This window comes from Haliotis rufescens, unplaced genomic scaffold (assembly GCF_023055435.1).
Source record: "Haliotis rufescens isolate VD_foot unplaced genomic scaffold, xgHalRufe1.0.p SCAF_2, whole genome shotgun sequence".
Classification (NCBI taxonomy): Eukaryota; Metazoa; Mollusca; class Gastropoda; order Lepetellida; family Haliotidae; genus Haliotis; species Haliotis rufescens.
Window position 1 is genome coordinate 33732815 of NW_025963890.1, and position 27153 is coordinate 33759967.

The 27153-nt window shown below is 40.3% G+C and overlaps 1 protein-coding gene across 1 annotated transcript in view; it reads right to left on the reverse strand.

The window, feature by feature from the left end:
- LOC124111924 (regulator of telomere elongation helicase 1-like) overlaps positions 1–27153 on the reverse strand; it is a 177053-nt gene that overhangs the window by 34706 nt on the left and 115194 nt on the right. Inside the window, exons 26-27 of the mRNA XM_048399831.1 lie at positions 25196–25305; positions 22653–22691 (exon numbers count right to left, since the gene is read on the reverse strand). Coding sequence (XP_048255788.1) covers positions 22653–22691; positions 25196–25305 — 149 coding nt within the window. The remainder of the gene's footprint in view (positions 1–22652; positions 22692–25195; positions 25306–27153) is intronic.

Consider the following 27153-nt stretch of genomic DNA (forward strand, 5'->3'; position numbering starts at 1 on the left):
ATTATTGTAATCAAATGCCAGTACCATACGTAATTTACGCCGACTTCGAAGCTCTTATCAAACCCATAGAAAATACTGAACGCAATACTGATAGTAGTTTTACGTACAAAACTCAAGAACGTATTCCTTGTGGGTTTGGATATATAGTTGTAAGGTATGATGGGAAAACAAACACTCCCGTGATTTACAGAGGTCCCAATGCGTCGGGAAAGTTCCTAGAATATCTACAATATGAAGAGAGAATAATCAGGGAAAAATTATCGTGTAAGAAACCCATGTGTATGAGGAGGGATGATTGGAGGGCCTATAAGAAGTCAACGAGTTGTCATGTTTGTAATAAACCCCTGGATGGGGATTCCGTAAGAGATCATTGTCACGTCACGGGTAATTATTGGGGGGCCGCTCACAACGAGTGTAACTTGAAACTAAAAATGAATTCTCAAACAATACCCATCCCCGTTGTGTTTCATAACCTTAGGGGATACGATTCACATCTCATTATGCAAGCTATCTCAAAGACCGACGGCGGTTTAACGTGCATTCCTAATAATATGGAAAAATACATATCGTTCTCGTTGACTAAACCTATACATTATAGGGACAAGGATGGGAAATCTAGAAAAAAGCAAAGTAATGGGCTTAGATTCATAGACTCCATACAGTTTCTGTTATCTTCCCTGGACAATTTAGCTAATGCGAATAATCCCGATGACTTTGCGATAACAAATAAATATACCGATAAGATAACACGTCATTTGTTGCTGAGAAAAGGTGTATATCCTTACTAATATATGGATGATTGGTCTAGATTCGAAGAAACCGAATTACCACCCCTCGAATCATTCTATAGTAACTTAACAGAATCTAAAATAACCCATGCCGATTATGAACACGCTCTGATGGTCTGGGATAAATTAGGTTGTAAGAATTTGGGCGATTATCACGATCTGTACTTAAAAACCGATGTACTGTTACTCGCCGATATATTCGAGATATTTAGAAAGGCGTGTTTAAAACAATACGGCTTGGACCCGGCATGGTACTATTCCAGTCCCGGACTATCGTGGGATGCATTGTTGAAGAAGACCGGCGTAGAACTAAAACTACTCACAGATTACGATATGCACTTGTTTATTGAGAAAGGATTAAGGGGTGGTATCGATGGCAGCGAAAAGGTATTCTAAGGCAAATAATAAATTAGTGGAAGGATACGATCCGAGTAAACCCTCGACGCTAACAATTTGTACGGATGGGCTATGAGTCAACCTTTACCCACGGGTGGTTTTGAGTGGGTCGATGATATCGATGTGAATGATGTGAATAAAGGGTACATACTAGAAGTTGACCTGGAATATCCAAGTTCGTTACATAAAGACCATAACAGTTATCCGCTAGCTCCCGAAAGATTAATGGTTAATAAAGATTGGATGTTGGAATATCAACACTCCTTGATGGGTAATAGTAGGTTAGCTAACGTAGAAAAACTCGTACCAAATTTGATGGATAAAACAAAATATACAGTTCACTACAGAAATCTCCAGTTATATCTATCGTTAGGTATGAAACTTAAGAAAATACACAGAGTTCTAAAGTTTAATCAAAGCCCTTGGATGGAGCCCTATATAAGGTTGAACACAGATTTAAGAAAGATAGCTACCAGCCACTTCGAAAAGAATCTGTATAAGCTCATGAATAACTCAGTATTTGGTAAAACTATGGAGAATCTAAGGAAGCGTGTTGATGTTAAATTAGTCAGATCTAATGAGGAAGAAAGACTCAGTAAACTTATAGCCAGTCCGGCTATTAACAGAAGCAAGATATTCGATAACGACTTAGCCGCGTTGAATATGCAGAAGAGTAATATAAAATTCAACAGACCGGTGTACGTCAGTATGAGTATTCTCGACTTGTCAAAACACTTAATGTATGACTTTTATTACAATGAACTTAAGAAGCAATACGGCGATAGATGTGAGGTATTATATACCGACACAGATTCTTTGTTGATGGAAATACAAACCGAGGATGTGTATAAAGATATGGCAGAAAAAATAGATATGTACGACACGAGCAATTACCCTAAAGATAATCCACTGCACAGCGTTGTAAATAAAAAGGTATTAGGTAAGATGAAGGATGAATGTGCTGGGACCCCTATAGCGGAGTATGTGGGATTAAGACCTAAGATGTATTCTATAAAAAAGTCCGATAATGGAGAGATAAGAAAAGCTAAGGGTGTTAAGAAGTACGTTGTAAAAAAGCATATCAAACACGAACAGTATAAAGAATCATTATTCAACAGTAGAACGTTCAAACACGAGATGAACTCTTTAAGAAGTTACAATCATAGGATATATGGATTAAGAATGAACAAGACATCATTATCCCCCTTAGATATGATGGTGTAACTACCTATGCTTATGGTTATGGTGGTAATACCGTACCGTCGGGAACTATGAACAACTCTTCTTGTACAAATGCCCTACCCGGTCCATCTTGAAGATAATAAAGAATAGGCTCCCCTTTCGTAACCAATCGACTAATGTTATACCTCTTAAGGGACCATATTGGATTGGTTGCGCGACGTAGGCCTCCTTCGAATTCACCGGGCTGGTATAAATATCTTACCCTTACTCTATCCGGAAGTTTTCGTTCTTTGACTCTCCTCGGTGCTGAAGATTCGGAAGATGGTTTCTTCCCTATTAATCTCATTACTTCATTATTCAACGCTGATACAACGGCTGATAATCGTGTCACCCATTCGGTTGATCTCAATCGTTCCGATTTCATTTCGATCCCATACTGATAGCCAAACAAACGTTCCGCTAATGTCCTGTTAAATCTTTCGACGATAGCTTGACTGCGGTGGGCCTCTCTTTCACCATGCCTGATTTCGACATCGTGCTTTGTTAACAGTTAAGTTACCGATCCCGATAACTCGCGACCGGGATCTACTTGAAATAGCTTGGGCCATTTTAGTGGTCCGCGTTTATATATGCGGCTCAGTGCATTAGCTACTTCTGTTGAATCTTTCGAGGTTAATGGCTCAGCCTCTTTGTATCGACTAGCCACATCCACTACTGTTAAAGCGTATTTATACGTTTTGCGTTTTACCTTATCTTGGGGAAGAAACAAGAGGTCAGCCTGATGAACTTCATTCGTTGTAAAAATATCAAACTTCTTCCTCGGTATATAACGCGGTGCCGGTAAATATATTTGCCACATCGCTTGTTTCTTTAACCAATCCTTGGCCACATCTTTAGATACCTTAGCCGCGGTGGCTAATTTTTTTATTGCTCCTAACCCTTTCCAATATCCTCGTGGGCTATAGTAAATTTTATCCATTATTAATTAATATTGATGTTTCGTTTAATACATCTCATGACGATCGTTAAACCGCATCAGCGTTTACACATAAAAAAATCCCCCTGTAGTAGCAGTATAGGTATATAAATCCGGCTCCAGTGGAAGTGGTCCAGAACCCCTATTACCTATACTACTCATGTACAAGTGCTGTGGTGTCACATGTACAAGTCCATAGCGAGAGTTAGCGCGTGCCGTGAGCACAGCACTCCTGGACCATCACTGGATGAAATTTCCCAAAAATGTGGAAACTCTTCAACTTGAAACCATTTTGGAAATTGTTGTTTTGAAACTGCTGAAAAGCTTTTTAGAAAATTATCTCCAATATACATATTATATATGTATGTATTACATAACAGAGGTATACAAGACATTTATTTGGTAACTGGCTTATCTATTCGTCTTGAAATGTGGAACATTGTTCTCCTGTTGTTGCTACTCCAGTGTTTTGGAGCATGTTTGCAGATTACAAATTTCATGATAGTTTGTATAAGCATCATGGAAGTGCAGAGAACTTTAATAAACATCTACTGTGTGAGATAGGTGTTAATGTTTGTAAGTCATGATTATTTACAAACATTTACATTTGATGAACCATGAAAGTTTAAATAATAAAACTAAGAATATTTGATCATTTGAAATTGTTTGTAAACTAGTTTACAATTTTTAAAACTAATGTACATTCAATAATATACAATTTACAAAGCTTCTAACTTCATGGTCAAACTAACCACACAATCTTAGCATTACACCTTGATTTATTGGCTAAGTTTCTCAGTGCATAATTACAAATTACATTACGAAAATTTAATAGGTGTGTGTTGAATCCGAGACTCCTGGTATCTTCATGAGGATATAGCTTCAGTGTTGGCGCAGTATGTCACCATATGAACATGGAACTTGCCAGGAATGTGGAAGTAGTCCATCAGTGTTTACGTCATTTCAAGAATACAGACTTGTGAAAAATGTATGAACGTCAAACTGTGTCATTTATACGCTTATGAACGTCAGTCTTGTGGTCATGTGACTGGCTTCTTGTCCAATGGAAAAGTTGTATATCGTGTAAACTCCACATAAAAAAAATATTGCTTTGACCTGAACACAATAAACATTTTTCTCTCTCCAGTTTGCAGCTTCTAGCAAAATCCCTTATATGGCTTCAATGAATCCCAAATTATGTTACATACAACAGTAAAGTTTTATGCGTATATAGCTCCTATACACGGAGTGGCACAAAGGCATAATCACGATCACCACCACTTTGTGTAACCTGTCCTCCCACCATTCAGCTTGTCCCGGGAGGCCACAATGACCAACTCATGTCACTCCAGGACAAGCTGAATGTTGAGTGGTACCCCTCTCGTGGCCATTGTGTCCACTTGGTTCCATTGTATATGCACATTCGGATGGATTTGTTGTGTTTCCACATATAAATCTGATTGATGGGTAATGTGAAGGTGATGAATGGGGTGCTTGCAGGCAGTATAATCAGATATCAGACATTACCCCATACAGACAGTTCCTCAATACCCTATGCAGACATTTCCCCACATTGACAATACCTCACATGCCAAAACCCCACATAGACGTTACCCCACATGGACATCACCCCACATAGACATTTCCCCACACGGACGATACCCAACATTTTATATTAAAATGTATATAAGTAACAAAAAATGACATGTATTATATTTTTTATTTACAATATTTGGGTTTAAGTAAGGATAAGAATTTATGGATGAACAACTTCTGTATTACAATTAAGAGCAATGTTTAGGTGAAGGTTCCAACACCGTTATCAAGGCAGTGATACGTCGCACTTAATTGTAATAAAGAAGTTGTTCATCCATAAATTCTTATCCTTACTTAGTATTCCAACTTCTAAATGCCTATCAAAGAAGAAAATATTTGTGTTTGTTCAAAGAAGCTGGTTATATTTATTTTGACATCTCCTACTCTACTAGGTAAATGCTTGTTACTCAACATTTAATGGTTAAATGATGCAATAATGTATACATATATACTAAATTCCATCATTCTAACTAATACCAGAGACATTTTATTTCTATTCATGTACAACATTATTTCTTGTTATAGGAAGTCCATTTTCCTAATTCATTCACTTCCAATTGGGAACTACCAATTTCCTGTGGATGACTGATAATAAAACAACATCATAGAATTCTTATTTGAAATTTATTTCAGTATGGCCTGCTCATATTATTATATACTAAATCAGGAACTATCTACTTCCTGAGTCCCCTATTTTAATTCATATCCAATTTCCTCCATTAACTGTGTTTAAGTGCTACACCTGTCAAAGCAATTGATCCTGCACTCCTAACACATGACCACCATCACTGAACACTACTTCCCTAGAGGGGTTACTGTTCTACACGATGGTGTGGGGTACTGTTCTACATGATGGTGTGGGGTACTGTCCCTGTGGGATACTGTTCTACACGATGGTGTGGGGTATTGTCCCTGTGGGTTACTATTCTACACGATGGTGTGGGATACTGTTCTACACGATGGTGTGGGGTACTGTTCTACACGATGGTGTGGGGTACTGTTCTACACGATGGTGTGGGGTATTGTCCCTGTGGGATACTGTTCTACACGACGGTGTGGGGTACTGTTCTACACGATGGTGTGGGATACTGTTCTACACGATGGTGTGGGGTACTGTTCTACACGATGGTGTGGGGTATTGTCCCTGTGGGATACTGTTCTACACGACGGCGTGGGGTACTGTTCTACACGATGGTGTGGGGTATTGTCTCTGTGGGATACTGTTCTACACGATGGTGTGGGGTACTGTTTTACACGATGGTGTGGGGTACTGTTCTACACGATGGTGTGGGGTATTGTCCCTGTGGGATACTGTTCTACACGATGGTGTGGGATACTGTTCTACACGATGGTGTGGGGTACTGTTCTACACGATGGTGTGGGGTACTGTTCTACACGATGGTGTGGGGTACTGTCCCTGTGGGGTACTGTTCTACACGATGGTGTGGGGTATTGTCCCTGTAGGGTACTGTTCTACACGATGGTGTGGGGTACTGTTCTACACGACTCTATGGGGTACTGTCCCTGTGGGTTACTGTTCTACACGATGGTGTGGGGTACTGTTCTACACGATGGTGTGGGGTATTGTCCCTGTGGGATACTGTTCTACACGATGGTGTGGGGTACTGTTCTACACGATGGTGTGGGGTATTGTCTCTGTGGGAGACCATCTGTTCTACACGATGGTGTGGAGTACTGTCCCTGTGGGATACTGTTCTACACGATGGTGTGGGGTACTGTTCTACACGATGGTGTGGGGTATTGTCCCTGTGGGTTACTGTTCTACACGATGGTGTGGGGTACTGTTCTACACAATGGTGTGGGGTACTACCCACCACAGACAATACCCCACATGGACAATACCCCACACGGAAAATACCCCACACAGACAATACCCAACATGGACAATACCCAACACGGACAATACCCCACACAGACAATACCCCACACGGACAATACCCCACACGGACAATACCCAACACAAACAATACCCAACACGGACAATACCCCACACAAACAATACCAAACACGGACAATACCCAACACGGACAATACCCCACACGGACAATACCCAACACAAACAATACCCAACACGGACAATACCCCACACAAACAATACCCAACACGGTCAATACCCAACACGGACAATACCCAACCTGGACATTACCCATCACTGACAATACCCAACACGAACAATACCCAACACGGACAATACCCCACACGGACAATACCCAACACAGACAATACCCCACACGGACAATACCAAACACGGACAATACCCAACACGGACAATACCCCACACAAACAATACCAAACACGGACAATACCCAACACGGACAATTCCCAACACGAACAATACCCAACACGGACAATACCCCACACAGACAATACCCAAAACAGACAATACCCAACACCATGTAGGGCAGTAGCCCACATGGACAATACCACCAACCAAGTAGGACAATACTGCAAACCATGTAGGACTATACCAGGACAACAACTACCTGATGACCAAGACCTGGGTCAACATTGGTCAAACACATAATTGAAAGTGCAATTCGCCATTTGAAATGTGTTCTTGTACTTACATATTCACAACTACAGAAAGCTGTGTTGTTCTCGAAATTCAGGGTGAGAGTCTTTCTAATTACAAATCTTCTAAACCAACAATCTTAATTTCAGCACACACGTTGTGCTATGCCCTTTAAAAGCCTACAGGCATGTGGAAAATGGCTTTTATGAAAAAACCTTGCCTTGTGAAAAGGATTTGAGACGACACATGAGGACACCAACAAAACATTCTTAAACCTGCCACACATACATGTGGTTATCAAATGCAGACATTGTCAGCTTTATGACATAATTAGACGTTTAACAGAGGCATTAAATTTGCTGGAAAGTGATACATTTTTAAACTGGCCGGTCTTATGCCGCCTCATCTGTGCATGAATGTTCATCAAAAGGGCATTATAAGTAGTAAACTGATACATTGATTTTGACAAGAGATAAAGTTCCAGACGGTCACCCATCCAACTACTTCACCAGCACACCGATGCTTAACTTTTGTTAGCAGAGGAATGTTTCAAGTGCTACACCAATAGCCAAAATACTTCTATGCTTTTTATACATGACAATCACAGTATGGTGGGTGTCACTGATTTGCATGCATGTAATGTGGGTGGGGGAGTTAGATTAGAAAAAGCAAGTACTATCCACGCAAAACAGTGATTAACTTTACATTGCTGTGTTTGTAGAAAACAGTATTTTTTAGTGAGTGAATTGGTAAGTGAGTTAACATTCAGAGATGTGTCCAACTGTACCCCAACCAAGTGCTATGTTTGCCCAATTGTGAGGGAATGAGTCAAACAGTGTTACTCACACACTCAGACATAGACACTCAGACATACACATGCTAAGACAAAGACATTCAGACATACACACATTTAGACACACACACACTCAGACATAGACACTCAGACATACATACACTCAGACACAAACACACTCAGACACACACTCAGACATTGACACTCAGAAGACATACGCACACTCAGACATACACATACTAACACATACACAGGCTCAGACATAGACACACTCAGACATAGACACACACAGACATACAAACTCAAACAAAGACATTCAGACATACATAAAAACTCAGACATAGACACTCAAACATACACACGCTCAGACATACACGCACTCAGACATAGACACTCAGACATACACACACTTAGACATACAGACTGGCTCAGACATACGCACAAGCTCAGACACACACACACAATCGGACATAGACACTCAGACATACACAGGCTCAGACACACACAATCAGACATAGACACTCAGACATTTACTCACAAACACACTCAGACAGACACTCAGACACACACACTCAGACATTGACACTCAGACATTGACACTCAGACATTGACACTCAGACACACTCAGAAGACATACACAAACTCAAGACATACACCCACTATTACATACACAGGCTCAGACACACACACAATCGGACATAGATGCTCAGACACACACACTCAGACAGATACACTCAGACATAGACACACTCTGACATACACATGCTCAGACATACATGCACTCAGACATAGACACTCAGACATAACAAGCTCAGACACACACAGACAGTCAGACATACACACGCTCAGACACACACTCAGACATAGACACATGCTCAGGCACACACACTCAGACATACACATGCTCAGGCACACACACTCAGACATAGATACTCAGACATACACACTCAGACACATGCTCAGGCACACACTCAGACATACACATGCTCAGACATACATACGCTCAGACACACATGTTCAGACATATACACACTCAGACATGCACGTTTGGTTCCAAATTCAATTTTGCGCGGTTAAACCTACAGGTAACCTTGCTCTACATTGAAAACACAGTATGTTTATATCCTCATTGCACATTTCCTGTTTTGTTTGTAATTCCATCTGATTGTTTCTTTTGTCAGCACCACAGAGTTTTATAACGTTATACAACTCCGTGCAAGCACCATGCCTGTGCTAGTGGGTGACAACAAGGTGGTAAACATCTAAGACATACATCATGATGAGCGTCACTCCCCACATCAAAATGACTGATAAATGGTTTTATCATATAATGGGTAGGTTTCTCAGAAGGATAAAGCCAACTGACAAAAACGATATCCGTTGGGGTCATATGCGGATAGAGATGCAAATATCAAAGTTCAAATAGGGACTACTTTCAGTGTTTACAAACAAGCATGGCGTCGCCCTTGTCATTCAGTGATCATGTCAAAATTAACCATCGGGAATCTGGGGAAACTACTGGATAATTGCTATTAATATCAAAACAACAGTTGAATATACTGAAATCAGTGTCTAACTCTGACGTAGCTAAGGCATTTTACAAGTTGTGGCAATTTTTTAGATAAAAATTACGAAGCAATTTAGCAAAGACACTAGCCAAGCGGGATCAGTGACCATAGCTGTGCTTGGAGACCTCTGCATCTTGGAACCTTTTCCATGAATGAACAGTTGGATTTGGCCAAAATATGTTAGAAAAGTTACCTTGTTTCGTTTTGTCGCTGTGTGTACATCTGACTGCACTTCACAACGTTATGACAGGATAGGCCGACTGTCAACTGTCTGACTGTGACCCTGATGTCAAATAGACTGTGGTTAGAGTAGCTTCCCTTTGATAAAGAACAGTTACTCTATCGGACAGACCGAGGGATTGCCGCGAAAGGCAAGTAAAAACAATTTGTGTCAGCAAGAAACAGGTATCAATTGTACTATATTGGCTACTGTCACTGTCTGACTGTCACATCACTTACCGTCTGACGTAATATATATTAATGCGCACATTCCAGGAAAACTTGCAGTGTTTAGGTAATGTTTGAAAGAGATGGGAAGAGATTTTCAAGCACAGAATTGAAGAATGACATTATATGATAAAGAGGTTGTTTGGGGATGGTAAATATCCTGTATCACAAAATACAATGTTTATTCCTAATACAGGATATTTACAATTCCCAAACCCATAAGCCTGATAACCTCTTTATCATTTAATTAATGCGACATTGAACCAAACTCACCCACTTTTGTGTATATAGTCATTTGACAACAATGGGTTCGTCCTAACTTGCAAGTATCTCTATGCAAAAGTGTGTGAAAAATTCAAGGCTGTTAACGCGTCATTCCAGTGCATGTGTCAAGAAAACTGGAGTTGCACCTCATCTGGTGAGTCCTCCCAGCTGCAGCAACCATGCGTACATTACATAACATGTAATACATTCACAGGATCCTGGATAGACCAACATTTTATTGAATCATTACCTTCAGCTCAGAAAATGTAACTGTCCAGTGAGAACCATTGATTGCTATATCCAATACACCATCATGAATGCACACATCACACAGGACGATCAACACTGCTGATGTCAGGCCATTGGACAAGTTTTGTGCCATGTCCACAGAAATCAAAAGGACGGGTCTTGATTGGCACTACTACTTAATATACCAGCAATAAAGTTACCCACATATCTTTTCATATTTTATTCCATTTGCATCCGACATCTTTACACTAAACAATGATGTCTTATTTGTACGGCCTGGATGGTACCAAACAGCATACTTATTCATCATTCAAGCAAGACAAGAAGATGTCTCAGTGCTGTTTTGGGGGGATTCAGGCATGGCTTTAGTTTCACATGATGCATTGGGAGTGGAGCAAGCCAAAAACACTGATCGCCACTGCCAAACTCACAACGATATATAATATAATTCTGTGAATTACTTGATACTTCCCCATATACTGGGAACAGGGTCATGCAGAGTTGACAATATTTGTTTACATTGCCTGCCAGATGTTAAAATGTTTGTGAATAGCAATATATTTTGTGACTGCATTGTATGTGTTTCTTGTTTTGTCAGCATCATATGTAAGGTTGTGGGTTTTTATGAAAGTGGTCACTGTCTTAAACTATGGCTTCTCTCCCATGACAGTACAGTAATAGAGTTCTCAGTGGCATTTTGACACTCAGCTCGCTGGTAGTAAGAAGTACAACACATTGCAGAACATTTCCAGTTAACTGAAGTTTGGTGTCTGATTTTTATCTCAACTCATTTAAACCCAATGCCCTGGAACAGACAGTTACAAAATCAAGACACACAGCTCCGGGAAGAAGCCTCTTGTCTCCTTCAGTTGATGGTGACATATGTTTCACTTTTACCACTTAGCTCTACACACATCCAGACAAGCAATATGTAACAGCAACACAAGTTATAACAACAAAAGCATTAATAATTTAGGGAAAATATATTTTGTAAAGCATAAATAGAATTTCATTGCGTCTTTAAAATGATTTTGACAATGACAAGATTTAATCAGTGATTGTAGTCTGATGAAGAGTTTTATTTATCTCAAGATATATGGAATGTGTTCGAGGTTGTATGATTAGAAATCACATTCAGACTGTCATTTTCATGATCTGGTAAGCGACACTCTCATTGGTCGGATGAAAGGTCATTCTGACGTGACCCCTAATGGGATGTCTTCAGATCTTTGTTTAGCGAGAACTAAGGTCTGATTTTAATGAGACACACACAGACACAGACTGCAGGACTGCCCCACACAGAACAATGTGACAGTCACAGACTGCAGGACTGCCCCACACAGGACAATGTGATTAACACAGACTGCAGGACTTCCCCACACAGGACAATGTGACAGTCACAGACTGCAGGACTGCCCCACACAGGACAATGTGATAAACACAGACTGCAGGACTTCCCCACACAGGACAATGTGATTAACACAGACTGCAGGACCGCCCCACACATAACAATGTGATTAACACAGACTGCAGGACTTCCCCACACAGGACAATGTGATAAACACAGACTGCAGGACTGCCCCATACAGGACAATGTGATAAACACAGACTGCAGGATTTCCCCACACAAGACAATGTGATAAACACAGACTGCAGGACTGCCCCATACAGGACAATGTGATAAACAGAGACTGCAGGACTTCCCCACACAGGACAATGTGATAAACACAGACTGCAGGACTTCCCCACACAGGACAATGTGATAAACACCGACTGCAGGACTTCCCCACACAGGACAATGTGATAAACACAGACTGCAGGACCGCCCATCACTGAACAATGTGATAAACACCGACTTCAGGACTGCCCCACACAGAACAATGTGATAAACAGAGACTGCAGGACTGCCCCACACAGAACAATGTCATAAACACAGACTGCAGGACTGCCCCATACAGAACAATGTGATAAACAGAGACTGCAGGACTTCCCCACACAGAACAATGTGATAAACAGAGACTGCAGGACTGCCCCACACAGAACAATGTGATAAACAGAGACTGCAGGACTGCCCCATACAGAACAATGTGATAAACAGAGACTGCAGGACTGCCCCACACAGAACAATGTCATAAACAGAGACTGCAGGACTGCCCCACACAGAACAATGTGATAAACACAGACTGCAGGACTGCCCCACACAGAACAATGTGATAAACAGAGACTGCAGGACTGCCCCACACAGAACAATGTCATAAACACAGACTGCAGGACTGCCCCACACAGAACAATGTGACAGTCACAGACTGCAGGACTTCCCCACACAGGACAATGTGATAAACACAGACTGCAGGACTGCCCCACACAGAACAATGTGACAGTCACAGACTGCAGGACTTCCCCACACAGAACAATGTGACAGTCACAGACTGCAGGACTGCCCCATACAGAACAATGTGATTAACACAGACTGCAGGACTTCCCCATACAGGACAATGTGATAAACACAGACTGCAGGACTGCTCCATACAGGACAATGTGACAGTCACAGACTGCAGGACCGCCCCACACATAACAATGTGATTAACACAGACTGCAGGACTTCCCCACACAGGACAATGTGACAGTCACAGACTGCAGGACTGCCCCACACATAACAATGTGATTAACACAGACTGCAGGACTGCCCCATACAGAACAATGTGACAGTCACAGACTGCAGGACAGCCCCACATATAACAATGTGATTAACACAGACTGCAGGACTTCCCCACACAGGACAATGTGACAGTCACAGACTGCAGGACTGCCCCACACAGGACAATGTGATTAACACAGACTGCAGGACTGCCCCACACAGGACAATGTGACAGTCACAGACTGCAGGACTGCCCCACACAGGACAATGTGATTAACACAGACTGCAGGACTTCCCCACACAGGACAATGTGATAAACACAGACTGCAGGACTGCCCCACACAGGACAATGTGATAAACACAGACTGCAGGACTTCCCCACACAGGACAATGTGATTAACACATACTGCAGGACTTCCCCACACAGGACAATGTGATAAACACAGACTGCAGGACTGCCCCACACATAACAATGTGATAAACAGAGACTGCAGGACTGCCCCACACAGGACAATGTGATTAACACAGACTGCAGGACTTCCCCACACAGGACAATGTGATTAACACAGACTGCAGGACTTCCCCACACAGGACAATGTGACAGTCACAGACTGCAGGACTGCCCCACACAGGACAATGTGATTAACACAGACTGCAGGACTTCCCCACACAGGACAATGTGATAAACACAGACTGCAGGACCGCCCCACACATAACAATGTGATTAACACAGACTGCAGGACTGCCCCACACAGGAAAATGTGATAAACACAGACTGCAGGACTTCCCCACACAGGAAAATGTGATAAACACAGACTGCAGGACCGCCCATCACAGAACAATGTGATAAACAGAGACTGCAGGACTGCCCCATACAGAACAATGTGACAGACACAGACTGCAGGACCGCCCCACACATAAAAATGTGATAAACACAGACTGCAGGACCGCCCCACACATAAAAATGTGATAAAAACAGACTGCAGGACTGCCCCACGTGCACACATAACAATGTCATAAACACAGACTGCAGGACCGCCCCACACAGGACAATGTGATAAACACAGACTGCAGGACCGCCCCACACATAAAAATGTGATAAACACAGACTGCAGTACTGCCCCACACATAACAATGTCATAAACACAGACTGCAGGACCGCCCCATACAGGACAATGTGATAAACACAGACTGCAGGACTGCCCCATACAGGACAATGTCATAAACACAGACTGCAGGACCGCCCCACACAGGACAATGTCATAAACACAGACTGCAGGACTGCCCCATACAGGACAATGTCATAAACACAGACTGCAGGACCGCCCCATACAGGACAATGTCATAAACACAGACTGCAGGACCGCCCCACACAGGACAATGTGATAAACACAGACTGCAGGACCACCCCACACATAACAATGTCATAAACACAGACTGCAGGACCGCCCCATACAGAACAATGTGATATACACAGACTGCAGGACCGCCCCATACAGAACAATGTGATAAACACAGACTGCAGGACCGCCCCATACAGAACAATGTGATAAACACAGACTGCAGGACCACCCCTAACAGGACAATGTGATAAACAGAGACTGCAGGACCGCCCCATACAGAACAATGTGATAAACACAGACTGCAGGACTGCCCCACACCAGGACAATGTGATAAACACAGACTGCAGGACTGCCCCACACAGGACAATGTGACAGACACAGACTGCAGGACTGTCCTTGCCCGGCCTCAACCTCCGTCTTATCTGGGAACGAGCTGGCTTTAACTTACATGTTGAAACGTTGTAGAAATGCCTTTAACCCACAAAAAGGCAAACTATGACACTTAGAACTGGAAATAAGCTCAACATAAACTTGATCCTTTAGTTTATGTACATAGATCTTCAAAGTCTGTTACTCCTTAAAACAATAATAAATATAAAACTATTTACCTAATTCACAGACTTCAGTTACATGTTCAACTGCCACTAATTAATCGCCCATTGTTCAGCTAACCACCACTGAACATTCTGGTAGACATGTGTAAGTAGAGAAGTGGAGGACAACAAACAACTTCCAAAGAGGGTCTTTCTTTGTTGATGTTGAGGATTATAGACAAGCAATCTTTGTCATTTAGATATCTAAACAAACGAATCAGTGTTAGTATACATCAAGTATACATGTATAGCTATTTCAGCTTCAAAATGCTTTTTCGACTTACTTTATACACACATTCAAAAAGGCAGAACATTTGACATTACCACATAGTTTAAACAATGTACATTTCATGATGGTACCTTCTTAAATATAAATTTTTTTGCTTGAAAGTGTGCTAATCTAAACAAGAAAGATACAACATTAATTTTGGGGTGGGATTATGGCTATTTTGTTTTGAAAACTTAATACTGCTGCCTTGTAAAATCATTAACATACTGCATACATCAACCAAGTCAGTGAGTCTGACCATTCGATTCCATTAGTCACCTCTTACGACAAGCATAGGCTGCTGATGACCAACTGTAACCTGCATCTTCACAGGGGATTATCAATTGAGAAAAATAAAACTGTGAGTGATCATAAAACCATACTGTCAGTGGGGGATCACATTTGCGATCATGATTAGCCAACACTGGGCAGCCGGAAGCAGTGCCAACAACATGGAAGTCTTTCACTATGTTTGCATTGAAGATGTTTTCAAACAATGACATGGAACCAATGGAAAGATGTAATTAGTAAAATGCAAGTACAGTATATATGTGTATTGGAGTATACATGTGCAGTTTATATGTGTACTGGAGTATAAATGTGCAGTATAAGAGTAATATTTATGTGTAATATATATGCGTATCATTTATGTGTAGTATTTATATGTAGTATATATGTGTAGTATTATAGGTAGTATATATGTGTTGTATATATGTGTAATATTAATGTGTTGTTTATATGTGCAGTATATGCATAGTATATATGTGTAGTATATATGTGTAGTATTATGGGTCGTATATATGTGTAGTATTTATGTGTAGTATATATGTGTAGTATATATGTGTAGTATTTATGTCTAGTATATATGTGTAGTATATATGTAAAACGTATATGTGTCGTATATATGTGTAGTATATATGAGTAGTTTATAAGAACAATAAAAATTATTAAAAAAAATATTTACAAAAGAAAAATGAGTAGTTTATATGTGTAGTATATATGTGTAGTATATATGTGTGTAGTGTAGATGTGTCGTATATATGTGTCGTATATATGTGTCGTATATATGTGCAGTATATATGTGTAGTAATTACCGTATTCGACGTAATAAGCGCCCAGCTCTAATAAGCGCCCACGGCGATATTTGCTAATATATTGGCAAGTGAACAATCCCAATTAGCACCCCTTCCGATTGATCAATGTACACAAGACTTGATTATTCATGTATAATACACACTCAGGTGTTATATGCACCCTTAATTATGGGCAATTAAATTCTGGAAAAATATATCTGTCGTATATAAACAGTTCAGGCCGTCAGCATAAACCACAAAATTTATCTTTCAACTCTTTTTTTCCCACCAAAATAATATTCTAATAAGAGCCCTCTATTTCTAATTTTGAGAGCGCCCTGGGCGCTTATTACGTCAAATACGGTATATGCAGTATTTATGTGTAGCATATATGTGTGATATATATGTTGTATATATGTGTGGTATATATGTGTAGTATATATGTGTAGTATATATGTGTAGTATTTATGTGTAGTTTATATGTGTAGTATACTCGGACCCCATGGTACCGCGGCATTCATCGTATCGCGGCATTTGTGATTTCCTGTAGTTCACGGGGGACACCACTCTTAGCGGCTGTCTATTAATGCAAACCAGTAACCATGAAGTGCACACTTCGTAAACAATTTCAATTTCCTCAGAATGTTCCGTCTGCTGTCAGTAAGGAGTTATAAATGTGTTGATACTTACTTCTGGCATCTTTTTTTAATATTGCCTTACCCCCATCTATCAATGGCCAACGATATAACCCGCAGTTCCCCAAGTAAACTTTCTCTACCGACTTGAACTAGATTATCTGCATATTCATGACGACTAATAAGGTAGCGGAAAATACGCAGTCCTCACATTTTTTCCCGCTCTGTGCCCAGAATCTATTGGGAGATCATAAGGGCCATAATGCCAAACTTAGAAATACGTTCTTCTCTAGAAGCCAAAAGATGAATACATACTTTGGGCATACTAGGAGTGCTTTTTATGAATTTATTGTTGACTTTTAACATTTTTCCATTTTGTGACAAATTATTGTCATCCAATTTTTTTTATAAACAATCTTAGAATATTATTTCTGATATTTTGTTGTTGACTTATAAAAATATTTTTCTCTTACTTTTCGGTAAATATGCATTGAATACCTATTGCTGATAAAACCTTTAGAATTTTACTTGTGCTGTCTTTGCTCTTGTCTGGACAAATCACTGATGTCTGGCATGATCATACCAAGTCGTTGGTAGAATTATGTCCTCTTTTTGTCCAAATATAACGTGACTAATTCCTTCAGGTATATATTTTCTTTAATTTAAGAAATGAAGTGCATGTTTTATTTAACCTATCTATATAAATTTGCCACAATGAATATTTCACAATTATAGGCCCATGCATACCGGTATTTGTAATAATCTGAGCTAATGTATGCAACAAATTGACGACCGAATCTCTCGGAATAGAAGAAAATGTTAAGTAAAACTAGAAGTTTGCTTTGTTTACATTTGTAAATGAGAAGGCCCACTGGTAGGTTTCAGAGCAAAGGGTTTGGTTTCACACCTGAATATTGCGGTTGATTTCATTAGGACCGTTTGTATTAGTGACTTGGACAAAATGTCAATTGATTCTTAATGGTATGATGAATTCAGGGATGTATGTATCTCAGCTGAGTGTGAAATACATGTGATGTGACAGGCATCTCACCTGACTCGAAAAGAACCGTGATTTTCCAACGCTATCAACATGGAGGTTCGGTCCAAAGTTTTTATGTTTCGAAAACGAATATAGGGTTATTGGAGTCTTTTCGGAATGATGATTGGTGTTTTGACAAAGAGCAGACACCCAATGGTTTTGTAATTGAACTTCTCTTGTAGCTATACCTTATTTAAATAAATAATCATGTTTAGAACAGTGAATTGGTAAAATGCGAAAATGGCATTTTTTTCGTTGTACACTATTTTTAGATGTCGTCAGAGATACATATGCTTTGGCCCAAATAGCTGTTAATGGCATATAGATACTTTCCCACAGAATCTAAAACTGTGACGTGTATTTGTGTGCATTTTAAGTTTGAGAAACGTATTATGGACCTAATCTCATCTTGGTCTACACTACAGTGTACAGTCACATAGCCTGTCATTTCAAATAACACCATGAACAGTTTAACTAGGAGAATTAGACCGATGCAAATGTCAAAATATATAATTTGGTACAGTGGTATTCTATGTACCTACTTTTCATAGGTCCTTTATTGAGTGGTGACACTTAGGATACCGAAAAATAGAAGTTACCGACGTGAATCGGAGTCGCCATTTTTGTTTACAAATTGACGTCAAAATGTCATGTGATTTTCATACGCGTTTTGATTGGCTGCATTCATACAACTTGTCACATGAAAATAGAGCATGTCCTATTTCGTACAACTCACGTCCAACAAGTTGCATACGGCAAAAGTTGGACCGACTTGCTCGTTCACATGATGCAATGTGTTGCATGCAACAAATTGTATACAACTAGTTGTACTGTGTGAATGCCCCTTTACACGCGGCTGGTTTGAAGTTCGAAGACAACTCACATGTTGTCTTACCAATCACAACAAGCTGAGATGAGTATTTAATCAAACAATGCAGCTTATGTTTGTTGTTGCTGTGATTTGATTTTATGTGAGTTTAATGCCAGATCTGTGAACGATATGTTTTTTCACAACCGGAACAAAAGGCAGAATGGTTTCGATCACATGCAGCCTGATACAATGAACGTATTTGTTTTACAAATACACACATGTGTACATCGACTTGGAATTAAATCTTATCAGTTTATTGAGTTTATTGTATGTGTAGTATATATGTGTAGTATATATGTGTCGTATATATGTGTAGTATTTATGTGTAGTATAAATTTGTAGCATACATGTGTAGTATAAATGTGTAGTATAAATGTGTGGTATGTATGTGTAGTATTTATGTGTAGTATGTATGTGTAGTATGTATGTGTAGTATCTATGTGTAGTATACATGTGTAGTATATATGTGTAGTATAAATGTGTAGTATTTATGTGATGTATATATGTGATGTATATATGTGTAGTTTATATGTGAAGTATATATGTGTAGTATTTATCTGTAGTATATATGTGTAGTATATATTTGAAGCATATATGTGTAGGATATATGTGTAGTATTTATGTGTAGTATATATGTGTAGTATTTATTTGAAGTATATATACCCAAACGCAAAAGAAACGCAAGTGGTTTTAAGCAAATAGGTAACAAACACGGAACCATAAATTGATACGAGTTTTAGCATGTAGTGAAGCCTGATGGTGTTATCAGTATTTTTGGTTGCATTTTGGAAGCCCAGAGTTAAAATGCAACATAAAAAACGAATCGCCAAAACACACCATTTCAATGAATATGTGGGTATCATGCACCCATTTCTCGCTAAATCGAAATTGCACGAACTGTCACGAACTGTAGTGGGTATAAAACTGTGGCCGATTCTTGGACCTACCACTCCTTGGTCAACAATGCCATGCCTAACTCAAATTCAGATAAACCAGGCTATCGGATGTTTGGAAGCTGGAGAGTCTGTCCAAGATGTTGCCCGTCATTTCAACGTTAACATAACCACAATTTACTGTCTCCTGCATGGATACAATGCTACACAGACCACAGATGACCTTCCTCGGAGCGGTCGTCCTAGGGTGACCACACCTCGACAAGATCGGCAGATTACCCGTCAACACCAGCGACATCCGTTCCTAACTGCAAGTGAAAGTGCTCAACAGACCATAGGAACACATAATTGACACATTAGCCAGGACACTTTGATCCGACGTCTCCGTTCCAACAACCTCAGATGTCGCCGACCAGCACTTCGTCCTGTTCTCCAACCATTTCATCGACAAGCATGACTTCAGTGGGCACAGGGTCATCACAATTGGCATCATCGTGAGTCGCTTATGTGTCTCCCATGCAGACGGAAGAGTCTGAATTTGGCAGCGTCGAGGTGATCGTTTAGCTGACAGAAACGTTGTGGAAAGGGATCCATGGGGTGGACCTAGCGTCATGATATGGGCAGGGATTGGACTTAATGCCAGACTTGGACCCATGTGCTTTCTGAATGTTGGTCAAGGTCGGGGACACGGCGTCACTGCTCAGCGGTATATCGACCAAGTGATCAGACCCCACGTTGTTCTCTTTTTTTGCACAACATCAACAACACATTTTCCAGCAGGACAACGCTTGTCCCCATGTTGCCAGAGCTACCATGGCCTTTCTGCAACAACACAACATGCCGATGAACTACGCACAGCTGCTCTGGATGTGTGCAGCAGGATCCCTAGGGCCTTCACAAATCGTCTGATCCACTCAATGTACAGGAGATGTGTGGCAGTGATCAATGCTAATGGTGGTCACACCAGGTATTGACTGACATTTTGGGTATTGACCCTAAACTGTGTAAGCCCTTAACATTTGAAAAAAAACAATAATGTCATCTGCCTTTTAATCCATTAAACTGTCTACAATCGAATTGTTGTCAATCTTGCCCTATTAGTATTTCTTGTCTTTACTGTTGAAAATAAATAACATGTATACTGCATACTCGACTTGCGTTTCTTTTGCATGTGAGTATATGTGTAGTATATATGTGTAGTTTATATTTAAGGTATATGTGTGTAGTATATATGTGTAATATATATTTGAAGTATATATGTGTAGTATATATGTGAAGTATATAAGTGCAGTATATATGTGTCGTATATATGTGAAGTATATATGTGTAGTATTTATGTGTTGTATATATGCATGGTATTTATGTGCAATTTATATATGTGTAGTATATATTTGAAGTATATAAGTGCAATATATATGTGTAGTATATATTTGAAGTATATATGTGTAGTATTTATGTGTAGTATTATATGTGTAGTATATATTTGAAGTATATATGTGTAGTATATATGTGTAGTATATATGTGTAGTATATATGTGTCGTATATATGTGAAGTATATATGTGTAGTATTTATGTGTAGTATATATTTGAAGTATATATGTGTAGTATATATGTGTAGTATTTATGTGTAGTATATATTTGAAGTATATATGTGTAGTATATATGTGTAGTATATATTTGAAGTATATATGTGTAGTATTTATTTGAAGTATATATGTGTAGTATATATGTGTAGTATTTATGTGTAGTGTATATTTGAAGTATATATGTATAGTATTTATGTGTAGTATATACTTGAAGAATATATGTGCAGTATATATGTGTAGTATTTATGTGTAGTATATATGAGTAGTATTTATGTGCAGTATATATGTGTAGTATATTTGTGTAGTACATATGTGTGGTATTTATGTGCAGTATATATGTGTAGTATATTTGTGTAGTACATATGTGTGGTATTTATGTGCAGTATATATGTGTAGTATATATGTGTGGTATTTATGTGCAGTATATATGTGTAGTATATTTGTGTAGTACATATGTGCAGTATATATGTGTAGTATATATGTGTAGTATATATGTGTAGTACATATGTGTAGTATATATTTGAAGTATATATGTGTAGCATATATGTGTAGTACATATGTGTAGTATATATGTGTAGTATATATGTGTAGTACATATGTGTAGTATATATGCTCTAGTATATCTGGCTGACTGAGATCACTCACTGGAAAATGCCCACTTTGATAAATCCAATGAATGATTGGTTGTGACAATGACTCTAGCAAGGTCAGTAATTAGTTTAAATTACTTGTTTTGGAACAAAATTGGTAAAATATCTGGTCTCATTGTATTGGTGGAATTGGGTGCAAATATTGTAATGATTCCACTAAACTGTTTGGGAACTTTCATATAACCCAGTCGCCATTTGCGTCAGTAGGCGACTCCTGGGGAATTAAATCAGAACACTCCTCTAGCACAGGTGTAAAATGGTAAATCTTACCTGGGTGTCAAATGAAACACTGGAATCCTCAACATGTTTCTGAAAATAAAGTACTGGTTTGAAAGTAAAAAACAAATCACTTCTCAGACATAGTGTTATATGTAAAATAAATTCTTCTCATTGAATATATGTTATAAAACACTTCTCCTCAAACATAGCTGAATATATGAGAATTGCTGATAATACATTCCTAAGTGAAGTGATCATTTCTAAAACGTGAGTTCTTGCGGTGCTATTGGGAGTGAAACATTTTCAGACAAAAAGTCATAAGTAGAGTTGAATAACAGGATTAACTCGATGGCCATTGAATATGACTTTTTACAAACCTCCTACATGAACCACATGTGATATAAATATAATTCCATGAAAGACATTAGCACATGAACAATATGTGAAGCATGAAAATGATGTCATTTGGTACAAAGCTAACAATGTCATTGTGGGAATCCTGAAAATGAGGCAACACTCATAACCCAAACATAACACAGGAATTTAACTCCACAAAAGAACCATGGGAACGAGGCATGTATTTGTTAAGTACATGACACATCGTCTCTCAGTTGCCAAAACATATTCTGTTAGCCACTTTTGAACTGTGAAGTCATGCCGTTACTAACTGAAGCACAACAACAGCCAAGTCAGACCACTGGAAATAGGAAATCACAATCGGCTGTAGCCAGGGCATTCAATGTGTCTGAGCGCACTATCTCTAGCCTTTGGTTTCGGTACCAATAGAATGGTACGTCAGCCCTAACAATGCCACCATATCCTTTAATCTGACGTTAATCAGTAACAGCTCCTGCTGTTCAGAAGAGGAATAAAACCCAGGAACACTTCCGTACAACCAAGTGGGCAGGAAATATGTGAAGGTGAGAAGAGTTATCTCCCTTACTTTGCCGTGTTCCAGGGCAAGCAGACCCTGCCTGGTGCTGGTATGAGATGAGTTACCTCTCTTACTTTGCCGTGTTACAGGTTCTACTCCACCTAATCAGAATCTGTCGTTTGACCAGTATTTAACTCATCTGGCAGCTGTGATTGGATGAATTTGAGTGAGATTTTTATGTTTTTTAAATGTTAAATGTAATCCAGTAATTTAAACTGACCATGTTTTTCTATATTTAGTGCTGTGTTTTACAAGATGACTTATGCTGAATGTGACCACAGATATTGTCAAGCAAGTGACATTTTACACCTGGGGGTGGTGTGTTTATCTTCCTGAAATCAGAAAAGGAGCTAGCGAAGCTTGTCAAGTTTTTAGATTTTATTGCTGCTTTTAGGCAAGACTGTGCACACATGTGCATGTAAAAGTTGTTAAATGTTCAGCTATTTTAAAAAAATTAAAAAGTTTTACTTTAGAAATGTATTGGAAATCAGTTGGTTGTGTGTTACCTCCAAGGCCTGGAGGAAATTCAATTCAATGTTGGATTGAGAAGAGTTATTTCCCTTCCCTCCTGTTCCCAGCTGCTCACAATGACAACCTGATTGTGGAACTCAAAATGCTATCACTAAAAGGTGTCGCATATTGGGTAGAAATTGATCCAAGGCCTGGAGTAGTCACTGTCTGGTGCTGAATTGAGAAGAGTTATCTCCCTTACCTCATCATGTTCCAAGGCCAGGAGTAGTCACTGTCTGGTGCTGAATTGAGAAGAGTTATCTCCCTTACCTCATCATGTTCCAAGGCCAGGAGTAGTCACTGTCTGGTGCTGGTTTGAGAAGAATTATCTCCCTTACCTCATCATGTTCCAAGGCCAGGAGTAGTCACTGTCTGGTGCTGGTTTGAGAAGAGTTATCTCCCTTACCTCATCATGTTCCAAGGCCAGGAGTAGTCGCTGTCTGGTGCTTGATTGAGAAGAATTATCTCCCTTACCTCATCATGTTCCAAGGCCTGGAGTAGTTGCTGTCTGGTGCTTGATTGAGAAGAGTTATCTCCCTTACCTCATCATGTTCCAAGGCCTGGAGTAGACACTGTCTGGTACTGAATTGAGAAGAATTATCTCCCTTACCTCATCATGTTCCAAGGCCTGGAGTAGTCGCTGTCTGGTGCTGAATTGAGAAGAGATATCTCCCTTACCATATCATGTTCAAAGGCGTGGAGTAGTCGCTGTCTGGTGCTGGTTTGAGAAGAGTTATCTCCCTTACCTCATCATGTTCCAAGGCTTGGAGTAGTCGCTGTCTGGTGCTTGATTGAGAAGAATTATCTCCCTTACCTCATGTTCCAAGGCCTGGAGTAGTCACTGTCTGGTGCTTGATTGAGAAGAATTATCTCCTTACCTCATCATGTTCCAAGGCCTGGAGTAGTTGCTGTCTGGTGCATGATTGAGAAGAGTTATCTCCCTTACCTCATCATGTTCCAAGGCTTTGAGTAGTCACTGTCTGGTGCTGAATTGAGAAGAATTATCTCCCTTACCTCACCATGTTCCAAGGCCAGGAGTAGCCACTGTCTGGTGCTGAATTGAGAAGAATTATCTCCCTTACCTCATCATGTTCCAAGGCTTGGAGTAGTCGCTGTCTGGTGCTTGATTGAGAAGAGTTATCTCCCTTACCTCATCATGTTCCAAGGCTTGGAGAAGACTCTGCCTGGTGCTGGATTGTGAAGACTTTCCACTGCTTCTGTACTGCTGACTTAGCTGGGAGAATGCTTGTGACTGGTTCCCTGAAAAAACAAACCAAAATTTACAAAATCTTAATCGTCTTCACTCATTACATCACATGTTTTACTGCAATCTATTAGTTTATTTCTATCTGGACACCTATTCCAGAACTTCCAGACAAGACTAGAGACAATGGTTGTGTCTCACCTGTACCTGCCCTGAGACTAGGAACTATAGATGTCTATCACCTGTACCTGCCCTGAGACTAGGGGCCTAAGTTGTCTTCTCTCACCTGTACCTGCCCTGAGACTAGGAACTATAGATGTCTTCTCTTACCTGTACCTGCCCTGAGACTAGGAACTATAGATGTCTATCACCTGTACCTGCCCTGAGACTAGGGGCCTAAGTTGTCTTCTCTCACCTGTACCTGCCCTGAGACTAGGAACTATAGATGTCTTCTCTTACCTGTACCTTCCCTGAGACTAGGAACTATAGATGTCTTCTCTCACCTGTACCTTCCCTGAGACTAGGAACTATAGATGTCTTCTCTCACCTGTACCTGCCCTGAGGATAGGAACTATAGATGTCTCCTTTCACCTGTACCTGCCCTGAGACTAGGAACTATAGATGTCTTCTTTTACCTGTACATTCCCTGAGACTAGGAACTATAGATGTCTCCTTTCACCTGTACTTGCCCTGAGACTAGGGACTATAGATGTCTCCTTTCACCTGTACCTGCCCTGAGACTAGGAACTATAGATGTCTTCTCTCACCTGTACCTGCCCTGAGACTAGGGACTATAGACATCTATCACCTGTACCTGCCCTGAGACTAGGAACTATAGATGTCTATCACCTGTACCTGCCCTGAGACTAGGAACTATAGATGTCTTCTTTCACCTGTACCTGCCCTGAGACTAGGAACTATAGATGTCTATCACCTGTATCTGCCCGGAGACTAGGAACTATAGATGCCCCTTTCACCTGTACCTGCCCTGAGACTAGGAACTATAGATGTCTCCTTTCACCTGTACCTGCCCTGAGGATAGGAACTATAGATGTCTCCCACCTGTACCTGCCCTGAGACTAGGAACTATAGATGTCTTCTCTCACCTGTACCTGCCCTGAGACTAGAAACTATAGATGTCTTCTCTCACCTGTACCTGCCCTGAGACTAGAAACTATAGATGTCTATCACCTGTACCTGCTCTGAGACTAGGAACTATAGATGTCCATCACCTGTACCTGCCCTGAGACTAGGAACTATAGATGTCTTCTCTCACCTGTACCTGCCCTGAGACTAGGAACTATAGATGTCTATCACCTGTACCTGCCCTGAGACTAGGAACTATAGATGTCTTCTTTCACCTGTACCTGCCCTGAGACTAGGAACTATAGATGTCTATCACCTGTACCTGCCCTGAGACTAGAGACTATAGATGTCTATCACCTGTACCTGCCCTGAGACTAGGAACTATAGATGTCTATCACCTGTACCTTCCCTGAGACTAGGAACTATAGATGTCTCCTTTCACCTGTACCTGCCCTGAGAACTAGGGACTATAGATGTCTTCTCTCACCTGTACCTGCCCTGAGACTAGGAACTATAGATGTCTATCACCTGTACCTGCCCTGAGACTAGGAACTATAGATGTCTATCACCTGTACCTTCCCTGAGACTAGGAACTATAGATGTCTCCTTTCACCTGTACCTGCCCTGAGAACTAGGGACTATAGATGTCGCTCACCTGTACCTGCCCTGAGACTAGGGGTCTCAGATGTCTATCACCAGTAACTACCCTGAGACTAGGAACTATAGATGTCTTCTTTCACCTGTACCTGCCCTGAGACTAGGAACTATAGATGTCTATCACCTGTACTTGCCCTGAGACTAGAGACTATAGATGTCTA